Source organism: Pempheris klunzingeri, chromosome 6, assembly GCF_042242105.1.
Source record: "Pempheris klunzingeri isolate RE-2024b chromosome 6, fPemKlu1.hap1, whole genome shotgun sequence".
Lineage (NCBI taxonomy): Eukaryota > Metazoa > Chordata > Actinopteri > Acropomatiformes > Pempheridae > Pempheris > Pempheris klunzingeri.
The window spans coordinates 28,320,086-28,341,914 of NC_092017.1; the positions used below are offsets into that span (position 1 = coordinate 28,320,086).

Below are 21,829 nucleotides of genomic sequence, written 5' to 3' on the forward strand. Positions count from 1 at the left end.
CAGTACCTGTCCCTGTATCTATACCTGTATCTATACCTGTACATGTATCAGTACCTGTCCCTGTATCTATACCTGTATCAGTACCTGTCCCTGTATCTATACCTGTATCAGTACCTGTCCCTGTATCTATACCTGTATCTATACCTGTCCCTGTATCTATGCCTGTATCTATGCCTGTATCTATGCCTGTATCTATACCTGTATCTATACCTGTATCTATACCTGTATCTATGCCTGTATCTATACCTGTATCTATACCTGTATCTATACCTGTACCTGTATCAGTACCTGTCCCTGTATCTATACCTGTATCAGTACCTGTCCCTGTATCTATACCTGTATCAGTACCTGTCCCTGTATCTATACCTGTATCTATACCTGTCCCTGTATCTATACCTGTATCAGTACCTGTCCCTGTATCTATACCTGTATCTATACCTGTCCCTGTATCTATACCTGTATCTATACCTGTCCCTGTATCTATGCCTGTATCTATGCCTGTATCTATACCTGTATCTATACCTGTATCTATACCTGTCCCTGTATCTATACCTGTACCTGTATCACTACCTGTACCTGTATCACTACCTGTACCTGTATCACTACCTGTACCTGTATCAGTACCTGTACCTGTATCACTACCTGTACCTGTATCAGTACCTGTACCTGTATCAGTACCTGCACCTGTCCCTGACCTACAGCGGCTCGCTCACCTTGCCGGAGCTCCTGCAGGGTGAAGGAGGTGACGGGGAGGCTCCTCTGCAGGAGGTCGGCCCCCATCTCCTTGTAGCGGCTCGTCTCTGTGCCGTAGATGCCGTTGATGATGCTGCCGTGAGCCGGCGGCTGCAGCAGCGTGAAGGTCAGGACGTCCAGCGGGGCGTCCAGGTCGAACCCGTTCAGGATGGAGGGGGTCAGCTCCCTCATCCCGCCCTCCTTCACCTGCGGGGGGGGGGGCGGAGAACAGGAGTAACTACGGCTGATCTCCACCTCTAGAGGGGTGAAATCACAGGGAGGCGGCGCTCAGGTGGACGCACGGTGAAGTTGGCGAGGTGCAGCGAAGGCGTCTCGTCATTGGTCGGATTGATGATGATGTAGAAGGGGACGGGGGCGGAGCGATGCAGCCCGTCGCTCACACTGATTGACAGCTGGTCCACAGTTGGCTCCGCCCCCTTACTCTCTGATTGGACGTAGTTGATGAAGCCGGAGGTCAGGTGGACGAGACTGAAGGATTCTGGGAAGAAGAAAAGCTCCAAAGTCGGAGAAGCATCGATGCGTCTGCTTGTCCGCCATGTTGGCGAGGTCAAAACTGAGAGACGCAAACTTCTCAAGAGAAATCAACTAACTCGCTTAATTCTGAGCCGATTTTCATGAAATTTGGTTCGTTAGAAACGTGAGAGACTGAATATCTTGACCTTCCCAATATGGCGTCCACACACACACACACACACACACACACACACACACACACACACACACACACACACACACACACACACACACACACACACACACACACTGACCGACTCGGACTCCAGCGTTGCTCTTCTCGGAGCCCGGTGTCGGCAGTGTGTTCTCCAGGAAGCCGTGCAGAGGAGGAGTCTCCACGTGGAAGGTCAGCTGGCCGGGGGGGCTGTCGGGGTCCGAGGCCCCCAGGACCCCCCCACACAGACAGGCGGAGGAGCCCTCGTCCACCACAAACATGGACTCACCTGCAGCGAACACACAACGACAGGAACATGACTTTCTTTTAGCTTTTATTCAGTTTGGATCAGCATCAGTTCTGTCTGTCTGCGTCATGGTAGGATGTGAATTAAAAACTACATTTCTCGTCCTCACTGAAGCCGTTTCCTCATAAATCTGGTCCGACATCCAAAGTCGTCCTTTTCACACATGAAGCCACAAGCAGTCAGTGAACGCACCAGCAGACACTGAAGCTCTGAACCTCTGTCAGCAAACAAAACTACTCTGAGGTTGTAATTCAGAGTTTTTAAGTGTTTTTTAAGTGTTTACCAGAAACAAAGCAGCTTTTATTTTGGTAGAAACCACAGGAAGTCTCTCTCCCATCAGCGCTGCATTCAGGTGCAGTCAGAACTAACAGCTTCACCACCGAAGTCCAAACTAAACACCACCCTGAACATCTGTGTGGTTGGTTTTCAATCACTGAGCATGAAGAAGTTTGACCTTCAGGACTTTTCTGCTGGAAAAAGTTCAGGAAATCAGGTGATGAAGTTTACGGTCTGAAAAAGTGATCGACCTCATCTCATGGAATCATCATTAATCCATTAATCCATCATCCATCCATCCATCATCCATCCATCCATCATCCATCCATTAATCCATCATCCATCATCCATCAGCAGCTAATGAATCCATCATCTTCCTTCATTCTGCTGTTAATTAACAAACAAACACAATCACCTCTGGACCTGGATCCACACAGCCATAATCCGTGTGTGTGTGTGTGTGTGTGTGTGTGTGTGTGTGTGTGTGTGTGTGTGTGTGTGTGTGTGTGTGTACACTGTGTGTGTGTGTGTGTGTGTGTGTGTGTGTGTGTGTGTGTGTATTCATGGCGGACAGTCCTGGATCTCGCTGATAAACTAGCATCCCAAACAAGGTAAAGCTGGATTCCTCTTGTTTGGCCGCGCTAATGCTCTTACTCTGCGTCTTTATTCACTGCTAATTAATTACACCGAGAAACACCACATAAACCCCCCCACCCCCACACACCCTCCCCCGCCCAAACCCTGCCCTGATTGGCGGTGGGGGCACTGAATGAACGGCGAGATAGGCTGGCAGGATTAGAGAGCGACCCCGAGCTGCTAGCGCTGGGCTAATCCTGCTAGCGAGACGGCTAGTACACGAGGCCCATTGTGAGCGAGGGATGTGCTGCTGTCTGCTTTTTGTTTCGGAAAGACGCTCATTGTCCTGCCGTCCGCTGGGAAACACACACACACACACACACACACACGATAATCTCACCGTGTGTGTGTGTGTGTGTGTAATACCAGCAGACAATAGGCAGATTTCACTTAAAACAAGTTGGTGCCAAACTCGTTAGCTTGGCCGCGACGCTGAGAACAACACACACACACACTAATGCCAAAAAATTACCCATAATGCAATGTGAAGACAATGAGACTTTGGACCGCAGACACACACACACACTGAAATAAAGAGATGTTGCTCTGAGGTTGAATCCGATGTTAATTATTATCGTTTCAAACTGAGTGAAAGTATAATTTCAGGAAGTTTGTTCAGGTGAGCGCCGGCGTCTCCGAGGAGAAACACCGAGTGTTTTCTCTCCTGCCGCGGCGCTGGTTACAGTTTGGTTAGGTTTAGGCACAACAACTTATTTGGTTAAAGTTCAGCTGAGAGTTTATCGCCAACGCTACGAAATAAAACCTCCAGGACTCAAACGAAGGAGAAGAAACACTTGATAACGCTGCCGACAGTAAGACCAGGTGAGTTTAATGAGACCTCATATCTAATTAATTATTATCGTCTTAAAAATATGTTTTCCTTCATTTTTAAAGACCTGGATCAGGTCTCTTTACAGACCTGGATCAGGTCTCTTTACAGACGTGGATCAGGTCTCTTTATAGACCTGGATCAGGTCTCTTTACAGACGTGGATCAGGTCTCTTTACAGACCTGGATCAGGTCTCTTTATAGACTTGGATCAGGTCTGTTTATAGACCTGGATCAGGTCTCTTTACAGACCTGGATCAGGTCTCTTTACAGACGTGGATCAGGTCTCTTTACAGACCTGGATCAGGTCTCTTTATAGACTTGGATCAGGTCTGTTTATAGACCTGGATCAGGTCTGTTTATAGACGTGGATCAGGTCTGTTTAAAGACTTGGATCAGGTCTCTTTATAGACCTGGATCAGGTCTCTGTACAGACGTGGATCAGGTCTCTTTATAGACCTGGATCAGGTCTCTGTACAGACGTGGATCAGGTCTCTTTACAGACCTGGATCAGGTCTCTTTATAGACCTGGATCAGGTCTCTGTACAGACGTGGATCAGGTCTCTTTACAGACCTGGATCAGGTCTCTGTACAGACGTGGATCAGGTCTGTTTATAGACCTGGATCAGGTCTCTCTTCAGACCTGGATCAGGTCTCCATACAGATCTGGATCAGGTCTCTCAATGATCCAGAGGGATCATAGAGCTCCAACAGCCAATCAGAGCTGAGGTTCCTCTCTAGGATGTGTTCACTGACGCCGTCTCTGTGGCGTCTTCTCGTTCACTTTGAATAGAATTTTGCTCGCAGGAAAGATTTGCTTCACGTTTGGTGGAAACGCAGGAACAAACAAAATGATTTTCAATTTCTTTGCAGAGTGTAAACATGTAAACACACACACACACACACACACACACACACACACACACACCAGTGTGAGTCCCAGTGGTCACTGGTCTCCATTGATAACCACAGAGCTCCTCCAATCCCTCTTCTTGGCTCCGACTCCAGCGAGAACTATCAGCCTCCCCAGGAGTGTGTGAGAGTGTGAGAGAGTGTGTGTGTGTGTGTGTGTGTGTGAATACATGTGCTGAATGTAACCCCCCTACACACACACACACACACACACACACTCACACACACACACACACACACACACACACACTCCTCCCAGTGCAGAGTGTGTGTTGGACTGATAGGTGACGGCGTGTCGTCGGGGTCAGAGCTGCTGCGCTGCATTAAGAGGATTGCCAGCAGTGTAAACACACACACACACACACTCACACACACACACACACACACACACACACACACACACACACACACACACACACACACACACACACACACACACACACACTCACACTCACACTCACTTCCTGTTTATTGAGCTCAGTTGGACTGACGCTTCAGTTTCCTCACAAATGAGGATTTCTGCACATGTATGGTTTGTTTGACTTCTGTCGACCATTTGAAGCCATTTATGACACTAATGATAAGAAAACGGAGTAATGATGGTTCATCACATGTTCTGATATCTTCCTCACATTCTGTGGAGTAAACGTTTTATGTTTTTTATGTTTGAATTCTTCTTCTTCGTGGTTATTAAAGATTACCCAGAGTGACGACGGGGACCTGGTTGTTGACGGGAAGGACGGTGACGTTGAGGTCGTAAACGGGAAGCGTGCCGTGCAGCGGGACGGGCGGGGGCGGCGCGTCTCCGTGGCAACAGCCGTCCGTCCCTCCGGCCTCGCCGTCGGAGATGATGAGGGTGACGGTGTCGAACGCCGGCTCGGGCCCGATCTCTCCACCTGAACACAAACACAACAATCAATATTACTTCTTCAGTGCACAAACACAACAAAGGCTCGATTTGGAGTCGAAATATCTGCGTGACGTCACTCTGAGATGACGTTTAAAAAGTCGGTCACAGAGACAAACTAATATTTTAATGGTACAATATGAACTTTATACTGAAAGAGCAGATTTATTGATCATCAGAGCACCCCCACTTTTAACCCTAACAAGGTTGGTTAAGGTTATTAACCATGCTAAGGGACGTGTGTCTAGATAACTGGAGATGTTTATTTTATTTTAGTGGGTCTTGTGCCGACGCTATCTGACCCTGAAGCAGCATTTTCTGCATAGTTTTAAAGGAGTTTGTCCAAATCTGCACTCAAACTGTGAAATAAAACATTTAACTTAAAAAAGTAAGTTTTAAACACATTTATTTGGTGGCTTTGGTGACTGTTTAGACACTTTTTTAAAAAGAGAAACACAAAGAAAAACACTGGATCCCAAAGAAATGATTCATTCCTACATGAAAGCTCATTTTTCCCACGTGCCCTGAACCCAGCGTGGCCTCCCATGATGCCCCTCACCTGTGTGGGCGTAGTAGATGTGTCCCTGCAGCAGGTCCTGCTGGGAGAACCTGTCCACGGCGAGCCCGGCTCTCTGCAGCTCCCCTCGGCCCGGCCGCCGGGCCAGCATGTAGGTGAGCCTGGAGTCCTCGCTGTCCCGGTCCGTGGCCGACAGGTAGTCCACCGTCACCTGGACCCGCCCCCCCTCTGCACACCTCAGCTCCCCCCGCAGACCCCCACCCAGCTGGGGAGGCTCGTCGTTCATCGGCAGGACCTGAGGACTCAAATCAAATCAATCGTTTAGCAGAAACTATGTTTTCAAACTGATTAATTCCAATAATTTAACCGCTTAAACTTCCTGTTGTCTTTTCAAATTAAAAGCCTACATTTTTATTTTCTTCATATCTTTTACAGCAGGGGGGTCAAACTCAATCAAAGAAAGGGCCAAGATTTAAAACACTGTCTGAGTCGCGGGGCAAACGGTGAAGTGAAGACTCTAATAGTGACTCTTTTATTATAATATATAATATAATATATATTTTGTTCAGAAATCCGTTGATCGGTGTGTCATTATACCTGCGGGAGGAGGGGCTGCTGCACGGGTCCTGACTAGCGCGGCAGCTGTTCAGTGCATTGTGGGATTTGTAGTGTTAGAGGTTAGAGTGCTGTTTACCGACGGGCCGTTCTTAATAGTCACATGAAATGATCTCGCGGGCCGTATATAAGTGTATCGGGCCTCGAGTTTGACATGTCTGTTTTACAGGTTTGTAAGATCCAAGTAGGAATAAAACCCTGAAGCCCCTTTTTCCTCTGACGCTGTTTCCTGTTAGCCGTCATGTCCACATAATTATTCCCCTTCAACTGATGCAGCACCTCCAAGATCAATAACTAAGAAAGGTTTGAAACAAGCAAGTCAAGTGATGAAACATCCACAGAGCTGGAAACTGTGCTGAGCTGTGGGCTCTGAGACAGGACGCCGACTGACTCACCTGTATCAGCAGGACGACTTCTACCGAGTTCAGACCGTCCGTCACCTTCAGACCGACTTCGTCCTCAGTGGTCTCAGAGTCGTCGTGGATGTACCTGCAGCATCATCATTAGTGATGAACGTCTGTAGGTCACCTGTTTTACTTGTTTATACCTGTTTATATTTCATCTTTTGTATGTTGCTTGTATGTTTTTTGCATCTGTGTGAAAACAAACAAGCTAAATTGGTGGAATAGCCCTTTAACCACACCAGGTCCCACCTGATTCGGAGTCCTCTCAGGTCCTGCAGGGTGAACCCTCCTCCCCGCAGCAGCGCTCGGCCCTGCAGCTCCAGCCGGCCGTGGCGAGCCGTCCTCTGCACCTCCACCCTCAGCGCCTCCTCCCGGCTGTCCCGGTCCTGAACCAGGAGGTGCTCCTCGGTCACGAAGGCCCCTCCGCCCTCCTCCACCCGCAGCAGGTTGGTGAACGCCTGGCGACCACACAGAGGCTCACAAATGTGGACGTCCGAACGTCACCACATGAAGAAACAGCTTTGTGTGCGTTTGACCTCTGACCTCTGGCGCCTGGTCGTCCACGGGGGTGACGGTGATGTTGAAGAGGAGGCCGGAGACGGTGCCGCCGTGGTGGTCGCCGACGGAGAAGACGAACTGGACGAAGAGCGGCTCCGGGCCGACGTCCTCCACCGGCGGCATGAAGGCCACTTTCATGTGGTTCACTGCATGCTGGGAAATCAGCGGAGAGAGTCACCGACCTGCTGATCAAAAGCTCCAGAGCAGCTGCTAAAGGGACCTCCAGGTGAGAAAAGGTGTTTTTATGTGATCCAAACCTGCGTGAAGGACTTCAGCACCGGCACCATGTGGTCTCTCTTCATGGCGTTGGCGCTGTCCGTGTAGAACAGACGTCCTGCGTCCATCAGCCTGACAATCAGATTGACACACTTTCAATCAATGACAATCAAACATTCAGCTTCAGGATCAATAGGTTTCTCCTCCACAGCTCAGGACGCTGTTTTCTAGCCCCATGCTAGCAGTTTCCCCCCGCTTCCAGCCACTGTGCTAAGCTACGCTAAACCCATTTAGAAAAGTTCGTCAGTGAAGAGAGACAAAAAGGTTTGATCCAGTTTTCTGCCATGAATTAGACACATGAGGTTTGATATGCTACGGCAGGATGTTGCCTCTTTATAATGTGGGTGGGGGGGGGGGCGTCCTGCCCGTCCTTACCCAGGATGCATTGGGCTGAAGCAGGGCCGTGTGATGACGTAGCTCAGGTCTGCGTCCGGATGCTCCCTGTCAGTGAAGTGCAGGTGAGCCTGAGTGACGTAAACCACCTCCGTCTCCCTCACCGTCAGAGAGCGCACGCTGCCGGACACCTCCACCGGCAGCTGGTCCTTCACCGGGAACACGTGGACGACCACGGTCTGGATCCACAGGGAGGAGAGGGGTTAGCGTGGCAGGAGGGTGTCGGCCAGCGGGGCAGTGTTTCTGCTCACTCACGTATGTCTGGGAGAGGTTTGGCGGCTGGTGGCTGTCGGACAGCGTGAAGTCAAAGGAGTCCTCGAAGACTTCCTCCCCTGAGTGCTGGTAGTAGATCTGACCCTGGACCAGATCCCTCTGCAGGAAACTGTCCACCGGAGCTCCTGCAGACAGATCGACAATATTCACAACCAGGTGGCTGCAGCAACACAGTTTCTACCTGCTCAGGAGATTTAGACAAACTGCAGCGCTCAGGGGATTAATGATCATCTGGATTACTGAGAGGTTTTAAAATGATGTGATATTTGTTAAAACATATAACAGATTCACAAATAGCTGAATAAACAGAAAGATCTGATATAATTAAGAAGTTTTGAAGGAAAACTGGGATATTTTACATATTTTATTCTTTGTTACACAAATATTGTGTCTCACATGCAACATGATCCTTTGGGACAACTGCACCTGATCACAGTAGATCCACTAAAAGAGCTTGTTTGATCCACTGACAGGCTCAGAGTGTTATTCTAAGTGTGTGACAGCATCATGGAAAGGATCCCTACAGAGAGAGACCTGGAAGATCCTTTTGGTTTAACCACAAACAGCACACACACCAGACTACATTCACTAAAACAGGGATTTTAGAGAACAGGACACAGGAGCTGCTGCTCTGCTGCTGCCTCCATCAGTGATATTGTGTGACTTTTGTGTTGTAAAGGGTTAGTTCAGAAACAACATAATATTTGTGTGACACATAATAACACAAGCAAACTAACCGATCGAGATAGCAGTGGACCAGAAACTCCAGTGTTTTATGTGGTAAAATTACTGTTTTTGTCAATGGAGTCTGGTGTCTTTGAAGAGAGTATTCTCTCTCAGTATTCTTCCATCTGCGCTCTCTGAGGAGATATTGTTTGTGCTTATTTGCCCCCACCTGTCTCGTGGGCGGAGGCCTTCCTGACCAGCTGCCCCGCCCGGGGGCTGGACACCACCTGGTAGAGGATGTAGTCGTCGCTGGAGTCCAGGTCGGAGGCTAGCAGCATGTACTCCTCCAGCCTCACGGCGCCGCCCTCCTGCACCTCCACCGCCACGTTGTTGATGAGGAAGGGCGGGGAGTCGTCTTTGGGCAGGATGTTGATGGGGAACTTGTGGCGGATGCTGTGGCGGCCGTCGCTGATGCGGAAGACGATGTGGTCGCGGGTGGTGTCGCTGTCGGAGTGATGGTAGACGACCACGCCCTCCCTCAGGTCCCGCACGCGAAACATGAACGCCTTCCCACCTGGGAAACAGGAAACACAGTGGGGGGGGAGGAAGTGCTCATTTACATGTGGTTTTTCCTCATGAATTTCAGAATAAAAGACTGGAAAAAAGTTCTGTTTAACAAATAAAAGTAAAAGCCGTTTTATTGAAGCACAACGCTTATGTAAAAGCTTTTTCTGGGAATTACATTTATTTCACCTGTGAACTGCAGAAAGATTTCATACTTTTTCTCAGATTTGGCTTCTTTATTATAGAAATATTAGTTTAGTTGCCTTGGTTATAGTGGAAAAGACCTTTTTTGTCCCTTATCAATCTGACAATATTCACAAATGTGAATTTACAGACAAAAAAACCTCAATTCTCTGTATTTATTCTCTGTATTCATGAAGGAAACTGCAGAATAAATGTCAGTAATTCGTCCCCCACGAAACAAAAAGGAACAAATTATGTTTTTAAGTGAATTTACTGTCATTCACTTGCATATTTATTTCTGTTTAATTTATTTATCTTCGATGTGATTCATCTCATTCAGCATCGTGAAGAGTTGGAGCGAACATGAAAAACTTCTCCGTCCTACATTCATGAATTCGAGGCCGCGTCCATCTGCCAGCTCTCTGCTGCTGGCTGGCCTTCCTCGCACTCTACATCATGCTAACGCTAACAGCACAGCGTCACATGACCGGCGGCCTACTGGCGGACATGTGTTGTTGTCAGAGGACGGCTGCGTTTTCCAGCCAAAGCTTTCGCACTTTGATTCAATTACTATCTCCAGCACACGCGCTGTTTTTTCCTCCCATTGTCACTTGGAAATAACAAGTTTCTCTTAGCGCCTGAAGGCACCGCGAGGCGCTGGCTGGGGTTTGTGCTGTGAACACCGGTGGGGTAAAACATGGCGTCCTTCCCGGTGGCCGCCCGCTTGCCAGGATGGGGGCTTCCTGTCTCCCTGCGCGTGCCAGAGAGACAGAAGGGCAAGGTCAGCAGACAGATTGAGAGACGAGCGGTCGCGAGCCCGAACCTCATTAGCAACTTTACCGAGGGAAACCGGCTCCTGGTCCAACTGATGGAAACAACTTGGTAATTGGGCCCAAAGGTGGCGTTGGGCAACAGGCCCATAAAGGAAGAAAAACGGGATGGGAAGACTGTGTGTGTGTGTGTGTGTGTGTGTGTGTGTGTGTGTGTGTGTGTGTGTGTGTGTGTGTGTGTGTGTGTGTGTGTGTGTGTGTGACAGGCAGCCATCCATTTGGCTGAAGGCGTTGGACCGAGCCTGCAGTGAGTGTCCCCACGCTGCAGGTGGGTCAGCGGGACTCTCCCGAGAGACGCAGCTCCACCACAGGGCCCACTGAGCGCCTCCTACAGGGGCCCCGTACATGTGTGGGCGAGCGGAGCCAAACTTTTGTCAGCTTTGTTTCGTCCCAACAAGAACGAGCGGCAGATAAACAGGAGTCCAAAGCGGGAGGTAAAGCGATGCAGGAGCAGGTGCTGCGGTCCAGCGTGGAGGGAACCTGCGCGGTGGGACCAAAAGTTTCCACAAGCAGCCAACTAGTGTCGGATACCGAGCTCGGTGGTGGGAGGAGAGGGAGAGAGACGGGAAGTAGAGCAGTTAAAACAAGACAGAAGAAGAAAGAAGAAGAAGAATGAGAAAATCAGCTGAGCTGAGCAGCGGTGGACTAAACACTCCTGCATTTATATCTTTATTTAAGTACAAAACTATTCTCATCAAAATATACTTAAAGTAGAAAAAGTAAATGTATTAAGGTGGAGCTTATTTTTCTTTATTTACTGCTGAGGAGTGAATTTTAACTTTTATCTTAATAAAAACTTGTTCATCATAGTTTATTTGCTGATTATGTTTTTAAATTCTTAATAAAAAAGCCGTCAGAGTGTCGTACTGACGATGACCTGATGTTAATATCGAGTAAAGAAACCAGCACTAATCATTATAATAACTTTATTCGTAAAAGCAGCTGCTTTTACTGCTGTGCCTTTCAAAATAAAGGCTCAAACGTGAAGGTGGCTGGTGGCTCACAGTGAATTCTTTTAAATCACTCTGAGACTTTATTTCTGTTTTACTCTGCACTGGTTTCTTCTGTCAGCCTTTTTCTTTCACGTTTATTGATTATCCTTCATCTATTTATCGTTTTAATTATTGCTCTTATTCATTTATTTGTATTTTCTAATGCTTTAATGTGTATCTTCTCCACTCAGGTCATCTTAATCTTTCCTTTCTGCTCTGCCTCTAAACTCTGTTTTTAAAGGTGCATTACAAATGAAGTTATTATCACATCATCTCACGACAGCAAACACCAACCACACCTGACAGGTGAAGCAAACAAGGCGGGAAAACACCCCGAGGTAAAACAGGAAGCTGCGGCTGCAGCAGCAGGAAACAGGTCTGAAGTCCACAGACTGACGAGGAGTCATGATCATCATGTTCATCCTGTGTGAAAACACACCTCGCCTCCCGCTGGGCCCCCCTCCCTCTCTGCACGTCTAAAGCGGCCATGAAAGGTTAACCCCCGCCCGCACCCCTCGGGGCTCCTGCCACCTCCACCCCCCCCCCTCGTCCGTCCTCCTTGCTGGTAGCATGAAAACCTGTTTGGGGACAGTGCATCTGCTCCCTGTGCACGGCGCCATGAAATGGCATAAGTCCCTCCAATCTGCTCGGGTCCCGCTCGCCGGTGGAGACAAAGAGGCCGTCCCCCGACGCGCTGGGCTGGAAGGGACAGACGTGGACGGCGAGGGAGGCAGCAGCAGCAGCCTCGGCGCCGCCGCGGCCCCCTGGCGAAGTGGCCGCGGCCCCATTTTACACCTGATTAGGAAACACATGCAGGGCCACTAGACATATGCTTCCCCAGCCACACCGCGGTCCCTGGCGGACGGGAAACACATGGAGGAAAAAGGGCGGAAAAGGCCAGACGCCGCTCTCTGGGATCTCCCAGGGCTGCGAGTGTGGGAATACCAGCACGGGATTAAAGGAGCAGTCTGAGGGCAAACTGGGAGAAGTAGTGGGACTCCGTCAGCGCCCATTAAACTTCTCTCCATCACCCGGTTTAAGGGCTGCATGAGCTCTGGGGGCCTCACGAGTGGGTTAGGGTTAGGGTTAGCCAACACGAGCCTGTTCACAGCTGAAACAGACAGTAACAGAGACCTGGGACAGATTCACATCGTACCTGCAACGTTATTATTAATGTCTCTACCTGTGGATGCAGGTCTATGATAAAAAAGTCTTTACGTCAGAGGAAAAGAGGCCGCATCAAATAATCTGATCAAACCAGTGCCCACAGTGCTGACTGAGCCAACATGGACAATCTCTGTATTTCACAGTATCCCAGAGTGTGTGTGGACGTTCCTGCACTGGTGCAGCGGTAGTGATGTGATGCCACAGCGAGTGGGACCAGAAGGGTCCGAGTAAAGTTTCTGAAACTCAAGATTCCAGATTCAGATCCAAGAAGATCCAGATACACAACGCAGACCCCGACAGAAAGCCGCCAACATGTGGTTCTGTCTGAGGTTTCTTCCTGTTAAAGGGGAGTTGAGAATCTATTCAAAACCTACAATATTCTGACGTACTGTAAATACACCCACATACCTTGTTTTAGACTTTGATTTATTATTTATTTATCTTTATTGGTGTGTACATATATATATATGTTTCTGTTCTTATTGTTTCACTTTGTGTGTCTTTTATATTTATTTCTATTTTATATTGTTTCAGTCTGGAACAGGCACTTGAATCTTGTTTTTCACTCTTAAAGGGGAGGTTTTCTTGTCATTGTTCTTACACATGAGGGGATTCTTGAATCCTTAATTTTGAATTTGTGAATCACTGGGTCTTTCTTAATGGGAGAGTTTGGTCAAGACCTTTACATATAAATATTAAAGGTATATTCATATATTTATAAATAAAGATTGATGAATTGATTGATAGATCCACTCCTGTGAAATTCTGGGAGCTCTGTTACAGAGAGATGTGTATAACAGTATAAAATAAAGATCTATATTAAAGCAAGTAAATATTTAAACACACAGAGTATGAGGCGATGAGGTATGACCGCAGTGAGAGGAGGAAATACAATAAAGATAATTATCAATATCCTATAAATATAAAACAATGAAGAGGTGCTTAAACAATCAGTAAAAATAAAAAGTGCTTCTGCAGTCAATGAAAACTCAAACTTGGTACTCAGAGGAAGGATAACGTCCCAAAAAAGGAAACGATTGACGGCGAGGAGAAACCAGGTGAAGCTTTTCATCACTGGGGGGCGCCGAGTTTGTGTGATGACTCTCAATGTCTGAATTCACAGAGAAACTAACTAAAACCAAACCAGTAAAAAATCACAGCTGCTGGTGTTAACTAGTGGTTAACCACGTGACCTCTGACCTCACCTCTGACACTCAGGCGTCCGTGCAGAGGTCCGTCCACGGCCACCAGGTAAACCGCCTCCACGTTGTCGCTGTCGACTATCTGCAGCTCCTCCCACGTGATTGGTCGGGACTGACCCTCCAGCAGGTCCAGACCTGAGACAGAGACAGCGAGCGGGCGGTGAAATCACTGGAAGTCACTGGTGACCACAGTGTTTAAAACAACAATCGTACCCATGTTCCAGGAGACTCTGGGTGCGTTTGTTTCTGCTGCCCTGATGGAGATGTGGACCATGATGGGGGGGCTGGTCATAAAGGATCCGTCTATAGCCTGGAACTCCACCTTTAAAGAAGACAGAGGAGCAGAAAGTTAGAAGATATAGACATCCATGACCAGCTCAGCTCGGCCGCCGACACAGCAGGGACTAGTTACCGTATCTGTTACTAGGGGCGTTACTAAGGGTGTTACTAGGGGCGTTACTAGGGGCGTTACTAGGGGCCGGCCTACTAACTGGAGCTCTAAACTAGGTTTCATTACAGAGGAGTCTACTGACGGGACTGATTGCTGTCCAGGTATTAGTCCTATGTGTTTCCATGGAAACTGATACAACGACGTGCCGCAATATGAACACGTTTTAATTAGATCTTATATTTCGTTGGTAACTGTTGTATAGTCGTATTGTTAAAACTTGACTGTGAGCTCTACCGTCATTATTGGCACGACAGCCTTTATCTTTTTTAATATTGCTTAATTTAAATGTCATGTAAATAAATAAACTTTAAAACCTCTGGTCAGTATTTCAGGCTACATAAAATGTGGCGCTGAAGCTTTTACCACACACAATCCATTGACGTTTGGTACCTCATAGTTCCTGCGGTGCGACTGGCTGCTGTTGGGCGGCTGGTAGGCCACCTTCATCTCGTGGAGGTCCAGCCAGGTGAAGGACGTGACGGGCTTGGTGTGGTCGTCCAGGTGGGCGACGTAGCCCTCGGTGGGCGGGGCGGTCACGTTGAAGACCAGCCTCTCCTGCGGCGTCTCCTGGTCCTTGGCGTCCAGGGCGGCAGTGGTGAGCGGGGTGAGGATGAACTGGTCCACCTCCAGGATGAGGGAGGCCATGAAGTCGGCCTGGGGCGGCTGGTTCTGCATCGCACCGTGGATCAGAACCGGCAACCACACCGACTCGGCCTGGGAGCGCCAAGACGGGAAAGAGAAGATTAATCACACTCGGTTCTACGTGAATTTTCAGCCTCAGCCCTCCTGCATCTCTGACACATGCATGCTTTAACACATGCAGCACGTAGAAATCAACACATGCTGCCACAACTTCACCGTCACACGTGGTGTTGGAGCGATGCCCCGGAATAGACACGAGGCGTGTTAGAAATGACGGGTCTTTGTAATGAAGCCACACTGTTCATGTGCCAACAAGAGAAAAAAGTAGTTCAAACGTTAAGGGTTTTCTGAACTCTTGCAGAATCTCCTGCTCCGCATGTTTCCACATCCACCGAGCTGAGAAAAGTACACCAAGGTGGGACGTCACCTTCTGACTGCCAATAAATCTCTCGGCGCCTGAGATCTCGCCTGGAAAACTTCCACATCCCCACGTTTGGATGTGACTGAGTTTGCAGTTTAACAACTTTGTCAATTAAAGCAGTTGTGAGCAGCGTTAGCACACCTTCTTCTGCACAACGCAGCACAGCGTTGGACAGGAATAACATCCACAACATGTTTCTTCCACATTAATCTGTGGGTGCAGCCCGTACCTCCAGCAGGGCCCGGGTAGCCTGCTCCCTCAGCTCCACCCTGATGGGGATGTAGTCGATCTGTGGCGACGGAGGGCTGAGGTGCTGGTACTTCAGACCGGAGCTCAGGAAGTCCTGGCAGCTGGTTTTGAGGAAACGAACCTCTTTGGTGTCATGAAGACAGGGTTTGTTCCCCGGACAGAGTCCCGGCGTCTCCCTGCCTGAAGGAGGAGAAAACTGATTTAACTAATTACTAATAAATAAGAAATAACTTTACATTTTCAGAACTTAGATTTTATATTATTATTTATTATTGCATTTTTGTCTCATATTTATTTATTTTTATTTATTATTTTATATCCATATATATATATATATATTTGTTATCATAATTAATATTATTTATTTATTTTATGTACTTGTTTATATTGTCTTAAATTGATTTAATATTGTTATTTTTACGGTATTTTTATACTTAATATTTAAAATTTTATTTTAGGGCTTCTTTTTTATTTCCTATCTTATTTTATTTTTAAAAATGTTTTGTCTTAATTTTATTTTCTAACTCGCTAATAATTCGAAATTTGATTTTACTTTCAAAGTTTTTATTGTGTTTTTTTTATTTTTACATATATTAAGTTTTACATTTTCTTTTACATTATTTTCTTTTCTTATCTGGTCATTTCAGCACATTTTTCAGGTTTTCTCTGATTAGAAAAGTGCTACAAAACACCAAAGTGTTTTATTATTATTTACGCTTTGAAATAACTAAACTAACTAGAATGATTTAAACTAAGACATCTATGAAACTAGTTGGGGGTTTAAAAGCCATTGAACCACACCTGTGCTGTGGTCTGTCCAGGTGTGACGTACCTTTCCTCTGAGTGGAGTCTTCCTCCCTCACCAGCTGACCCAGAGCCGGGACGTTGGTGTCGGTGGTCATCAGTCTGACGGTGCAGAGCAGCTCGGCCGTGGTCTGGATCTTCAGGACGGAGCCGTCGATGGCGTTGGACAAACCGTAGAACTGAGGAACCACCAGCGGGGCGCTGCCGAGCTCCACCACACCGGACCCCGAGTCCACCACCCGCACCGGCAGCACCAGCGTCTCCAGCAGCGTGTCCGAGGACGTGAACCTCCACACAGATACAGAACGTTAAAGAGTCTTCACGGTGCTTTTAAGTGTTTTATTCCAAACACTCGTCCACAACAAGCTTTATTCCTGTTAAAGACCAGAAGTTCATCTAGCTGGAAAATTACAGGGATCATAAAATCCTTATTCTCACTGCAAACACTGGAATTTAACCACTTTTCTCTTTGTCTTTAGTGCATGAGCCTAAGCTTATTTGTATTTTTGTTTTTGCTTTCTAATACGTAAATAGAACCTTGAAAAAAAGATAGTTTAGATTCATTCAGTCAATATCTGATTCATCAACATCCAAGATCAAGCTTTGTATCTGGATATTTCATTGGTGAAAAAGGGAAAATAAATATTCTGTAAAACTCTTTCATATTTAGGTTTACAACATTATTCAGAGCCAAAAATTGTAAAGGTAGAGGTGTAAAGGTTTTATTGTAAAGGTGTGGTGATTGCAGCAGGAAACAAATCAGTTTAAACTTTATTAAATTATTAAATTTATTATCAAATATTTTACATTATCTCGGTTAGTATTACATGATAATTAACTGTTTAAATGACACCTAATTTTACGTGTACTGTTATAATTATTACTGATACAACAAAAAAAAAAGAGGTGTGAATGCTGGGTTTTGACAATCTGACGCTAAACTGGATGGAGTATGAAGGAGTATGAACGAGTTGGAAAACTGAAAACAAGTTTGAATGGAGCATGAATCCGTAGTTCAGAGTTGGAAAATGCACGAAAAGGTAGCTGAGGTATGAATAACTGGAAAAGTGGGAATGGGATGAGGGATGCAAAATACATCCGGCTTGAATTTTGTATGAAGAGGCTGGTGAAGGAGCATGAATGAGTTGGAAAAGGGTCTGATTAGTAAATCTCACCTGGTTGTGTTGAATATTTCCAAAAACTGCATGAATGGGATTAAAAAGTTTACCAAAAATTGTAATGTATGAAAGATGTAGAATATTCTTATATATGTATGAATCAGTGGATAAGAGAGGGGGGGGGGACAGGGTCTAATAATAATCACAGAGACCCCCCCCACACACGCACACTTCACTGTTATACTTGAGCTAATATCACTGCTACTACTGCTAAGGCTGTTGCTAGCTTACCTGTAGACTCTCAGCATCACTGTGTCTTCGTCCAGCTGGGGGCTGCCGTTGTGGACGTATTTCACCTCATCCTCCAGGAAGCTGCAGTCAAACACCTGCCGACACAGAGCCAAGCACCAGTAACTCCAGTAGGACCAGTAGCACCAATAACTCCAGTAGCACCAGTAACTCCAGTAGGACCAGTAACACCAATAACTCCAGTAGCACCAGTAACTCCAGTAGGACCAGTAACACCAATAACTCCAGTAGCACCAGTAACACCAGTAACTTCAGTAGCACCAATAACTCCAGTAGCACCAGTAGCTCCAGTGGCACCAGTAACACCAGTAGCACCAGTAACTCTAGTAACTCCAGTAGCACCACTAACGCCATTAGCACCAGTAGCACCAGTAACTCCAGTAGCACCAGTAACATCAGTAACTCCAGCAGCACCAGTAGCACCAGCTAAAAACAGATTCTAAAATAAGTGTTTCTGTATTTTAAACACTTTTATTCGGAGCGTCCCTCCCCTGTGCCACGGACAGGTGTGTCCTCACCTGTGGAGTCAGCCTCCCCACCCTCTGAGTGACGGGTTCGTTCATCACCACCTCCACCTTACAGTCGGCGGCCGGGTCCACGCCGATCTTCAGCTCCCTCTCCGTGATGAAGACCGACCGACCCCTGGCGACCTCCACGCCCGTGTTCACCACGACCAGCCGTCCGCCGCAGACGGCCGTCACCGCCAGCAGCACCAACACGCTGACGGCGGCCATCTTGGATCGGCGAGGTCGTCTCGTTGCTCGGGTTCAGGTGGGAAGTTGGATTTGGAAGCAACGGCAGCTCAGTTTGCCTCGACCGTCATCCTCTTCCTCGTCTGTCTGGTGTCACGGCGACCTGAAGAGTTTAAATCAACATGATTAAGAAAAAAGAAATCAACAGCTGAGCGTCTAAATTTGGTCGTTTACTTCACGATATAATTTCCAGAACAGATTTTCCATCTTCACACTGTAAATCTCACATTTATCCTTTGAATGAAGTTCGGCCTCACGTTAACAGCTGGCCGACAGAAATGGAAAAAAAACAGTAAGACCAGTAACTCCAGTAACACCAGTAACAGCAGTAACAGCAGTAACAGCAGTAACTCCAGTAACGCCAGTAACACCAGTAACACCAATAACACCAGTAACTCCTCCTGACAGACCTCCTGCTACGTTCAGTCCTCATCTTTGGTTTGGTTTGATTTGAGTCCCGCTGATGAATCTCAGTCCAACATTCACTCTCCTTCAGCTCTGTGTGAGCAGGCAGAGCACAGCCGGTAACACTGAGACAGAACCAGGCAGGAAACAAGCTGCAAAACCAAAACTAGGAGCTAAACAAGGCCAAAAGGCTCTGCAGAGATGGTGACCTTACCACCTTACCACCTTACCACCTTACCACCTTTCATATCGTGCTTTTCAGCCAGTATGTTGGTTTCCAAATCGTCAACTTTAAAAAGTCTAACTTGACTTGTTTTCTGATGGAAACGTAAACAGTTTAGCGTGAGCACTGTTTGCAGCAGCTTTTGTAAGTTGGAACAAAAAGAGGCAAACACTCGTCCACTGCAGCCCTCAGATCAACAGCTAACAAACACAGCTGTGACTCTGACCCTCCACCTCCTCCACCCGCAGTCAGATACTCACAAGTCCTGAGCAGCTCCTCCACAGTCACCATCTACCCCTCCGACTGCCCTCAGCCGGCACCAAAGCTCCTCTAAGTCCTCCAAAAACAAAACAAAAAAAAAACCTCCCAGCATGCAGCTGGCCGGCCCGGCTTCTTCCCCCGCTGCTCCACACTCCCGGCCGGAAAACGCTTTCACCCTCCACTTCACTTCAAACTGAAGTCCACTGCAGGAAACAAGGGGTTAATCTGCGTGACCCCGCAGAGGTGCTGGAAATGGCATGGGATGGGGGAGGCGAGGGGGGAGGACGAGGGGGGAGGGCGTTTTCAGGATCAAAGCAGGGCACCAACTAGAGCCGGTGTGTCACTTCCCATCCGAGCAGGCGAGCGTGGCTTCATTAGGACGAAGCCAACGAGCCGCACGTGCCTGAAAACTTTAGTTTGTCTTTAACTTACTGTGATTCAAGAGTTTAATGAGATTATTTCTTTTTATTAGCATCTAATAATTATTTTAGCCAAACTTCTGCTAACATCAGTCTTTAGTTCAAGTGTCTCTAAACAATGTTGTTCTACATGATGTTTCATTTCTTTAACAAACACTCTAATACTAATGTTGTTGCTCTGCACGCTCATAAACGCTCTAAATAACTTTGACATTTCAGTGTTGTACTTATTTTTCATTTTATTCGGTTTGTTTTCGTGACTTTGTCCAGGACTAAAAGTTCTTTGGCACATCTACAGGTGTGTTTAACAAAGTGCACAGAACCTGCTAAATGATCCAATAACTGAAAATACAATTAAGTACCGTATTTACCGGACTATAAGCCGCTACTTTGAACCCTGCGGTTTATACAACGATGCAGCTAATCTATAGATTTTTCTTCGCTAACGTTTCAGTGACGGTTTCAGTGCACAGGAGGAGGATCAATAAAAACATTAATGACTTTTCTGTTTTGTTCGATCAGTTTTACTGCCGTGTTACAGGCACCGTTTGGAAACCATTAAGGTATGTAAGTAAACATTTACAAAATCTTTCTGTGTAAATATCTCATTTCACAGCGTATATATCTGCGGCTTATAGTCTGGTGCGGCTAATATATGTAAAAATATTTTTTTATTTTAAAATTTAGTGGGTGCGGCTTATATTCCGATGCGCTCTATAGTCCGGTAAATACGGTAATCACTACAGCGCAGGTTTGAACCACTTCTGTGACTTTCTGTTAAGGTGTCAGTCCCTCCCCCGACAACTTTCCTGCATCAGACAACTTACATAAACATCAAAAACCGATGATTTGAAATCACAGGTGTTGTCATCCACCTGTTTTAATCCACATTTTCAATTTTAGCATTAACAAATCTGAGTGGAAACGTGCTAAATTTTCATTTTCCGAACATTTAGCGCTACATTTGGATCGAATCCTGATCGTACATATCTATTTTTCAATGCAACCAAATCAGACAGAGCAATAATTCTTTCTGCATATAAAACCAGAGGAGTTAAACTCTCATATCAGAGCGCTGCTTCCTTCCACTAATGTGTTTGCAGAAATCCAGAATAAAGCAAACACAACAAAAATGTTATAATCCAGTGTTCACAGCGCCTCCTACGCTGGAATACACGTCATCACACTGTGAGCGTCTCTCTCTCCAGAGAACTAATAATCTAATAGTCACTTTCAGTCTGTTTCCACACTCGCTGAGTTAAACAGACAAATAATGAAGCAATATAAAAAGAAATAAGCCGACAGGTTAGCAGCTGCCTCCTCGTGCTTATCAGCTGTAGTTTTACTCTACTTTATATTTCCTGGCACAGGAAACAAGAATCTGAGCTTCAGTTTGACTGAGGGTCAAAACAGGTGAACTACATTAGCACCATTACTCCTGACAGCTAGAAACATCACAGCACAGGCTTGTTGATGCAGACATTCATGTTTCCCAGAGGATGAACCCGTCAGACACACTGGATGAAGCCTTTGCAAAACAAAGTTTAACCACAGACAGACAACAGGTATCTTCCCCTGACAGGATTCTGTTTTCCAGCCTCACCTGTGCGGCCGGTCGTCTCGTCTCTGCAGCGGCGGCTGAACGCAGGACGTCGGTTAACTGATCCACCAGCTGCTGCGACGGCTGGAAGTGACTCAGTGCTGCTGAGTGGGAATGAAACATGATAATTAACTACAGGTCTGACCCACGCAGGCCTTTCAAGACCTTTAACTTGGATCGTTGTCATTCCAAACATACTGAGTTCTTGGTGTTTCCTTCAGATTTCCATGTTTAAAACACAGAAGCAGC

At 46.8% G+C, this 21,829-nt stretch overlaps 1 protein-coding gene across 1 annotated transcript in view; it reads right to left on the reverse strand.

Annotated features, from left to right (window-relative positions):
• frem1b (Fras1 related extracellular matrix 1b) overlaps positions 1-18,654 on the reverse strand; it is a 44,369-nt gene extending 25,715 nt beyond the window's left edge. Inside the window, exons 1-19 of the mRNA XM_070831977.1 lie at positions 18,439-18,654; positions 17,903-17,997; positions 16,522-16,781; positions 15,670-15,869; positions 14,768-15,091; positions 14,140-14,248; positions 13,930-14,061; positions 9,218-9,562; positions 8,305-8,447; positions 8,032-8,228; positions 7,638-7,728; positions 7,366-7,533; positions 7,072-7,280; positions 6,814-6,907; positions 5,846-6,098; positions 5,081-5,275; positions 1,521-1,709; positions 1,035-1,231; positions 714-939 (exon numbers count right to left, since the gene is read on the reverse strand). Coding sequence (XP_070688078.1) covers positions 714-939; positions 1,035-1,231; positions 1,521-1,709; positions 5,081-5,275; positions 5,846-6,098; positions 6,814-6,907; positions 7,072-7,280; positions 7,366-7,533; positions 7,638-7,728; positions 8,032-8,228; positions 8,305-8,447; positions 9,218-9,562; positions 13,930-14,061; positions 14,140-14,248; positions 14,768-15,091; positions 15,670-15,869; positions 16,522-16,781; positions 17,903-17,997; positions 18,439-18,654 — 3,643 coding nt within the window. The remainder of the gene's footprint in view (positions 1-713; positions 940-1,034; positions 1,232-1,520; positions 1,710-5,080; positions 5,276-5,845; positions 6,099-6,813; positions 6,908-7,071; positions 7,281-7,365; positions 7,534-7,637; positions 7,729-8,031; positions 8,229-8,304; positions 8,448-9,217; positions 9,563-13,929; positions 14,062-14,139; positions 14,249-14,767; positions 15,092-15,669; positions 15,870-16,521; positions 16,782-17,902; positions 17,998-18,438) is intronic.
• Positions 18,655-21,829: the final 3,175 nt, after the last annotated feature.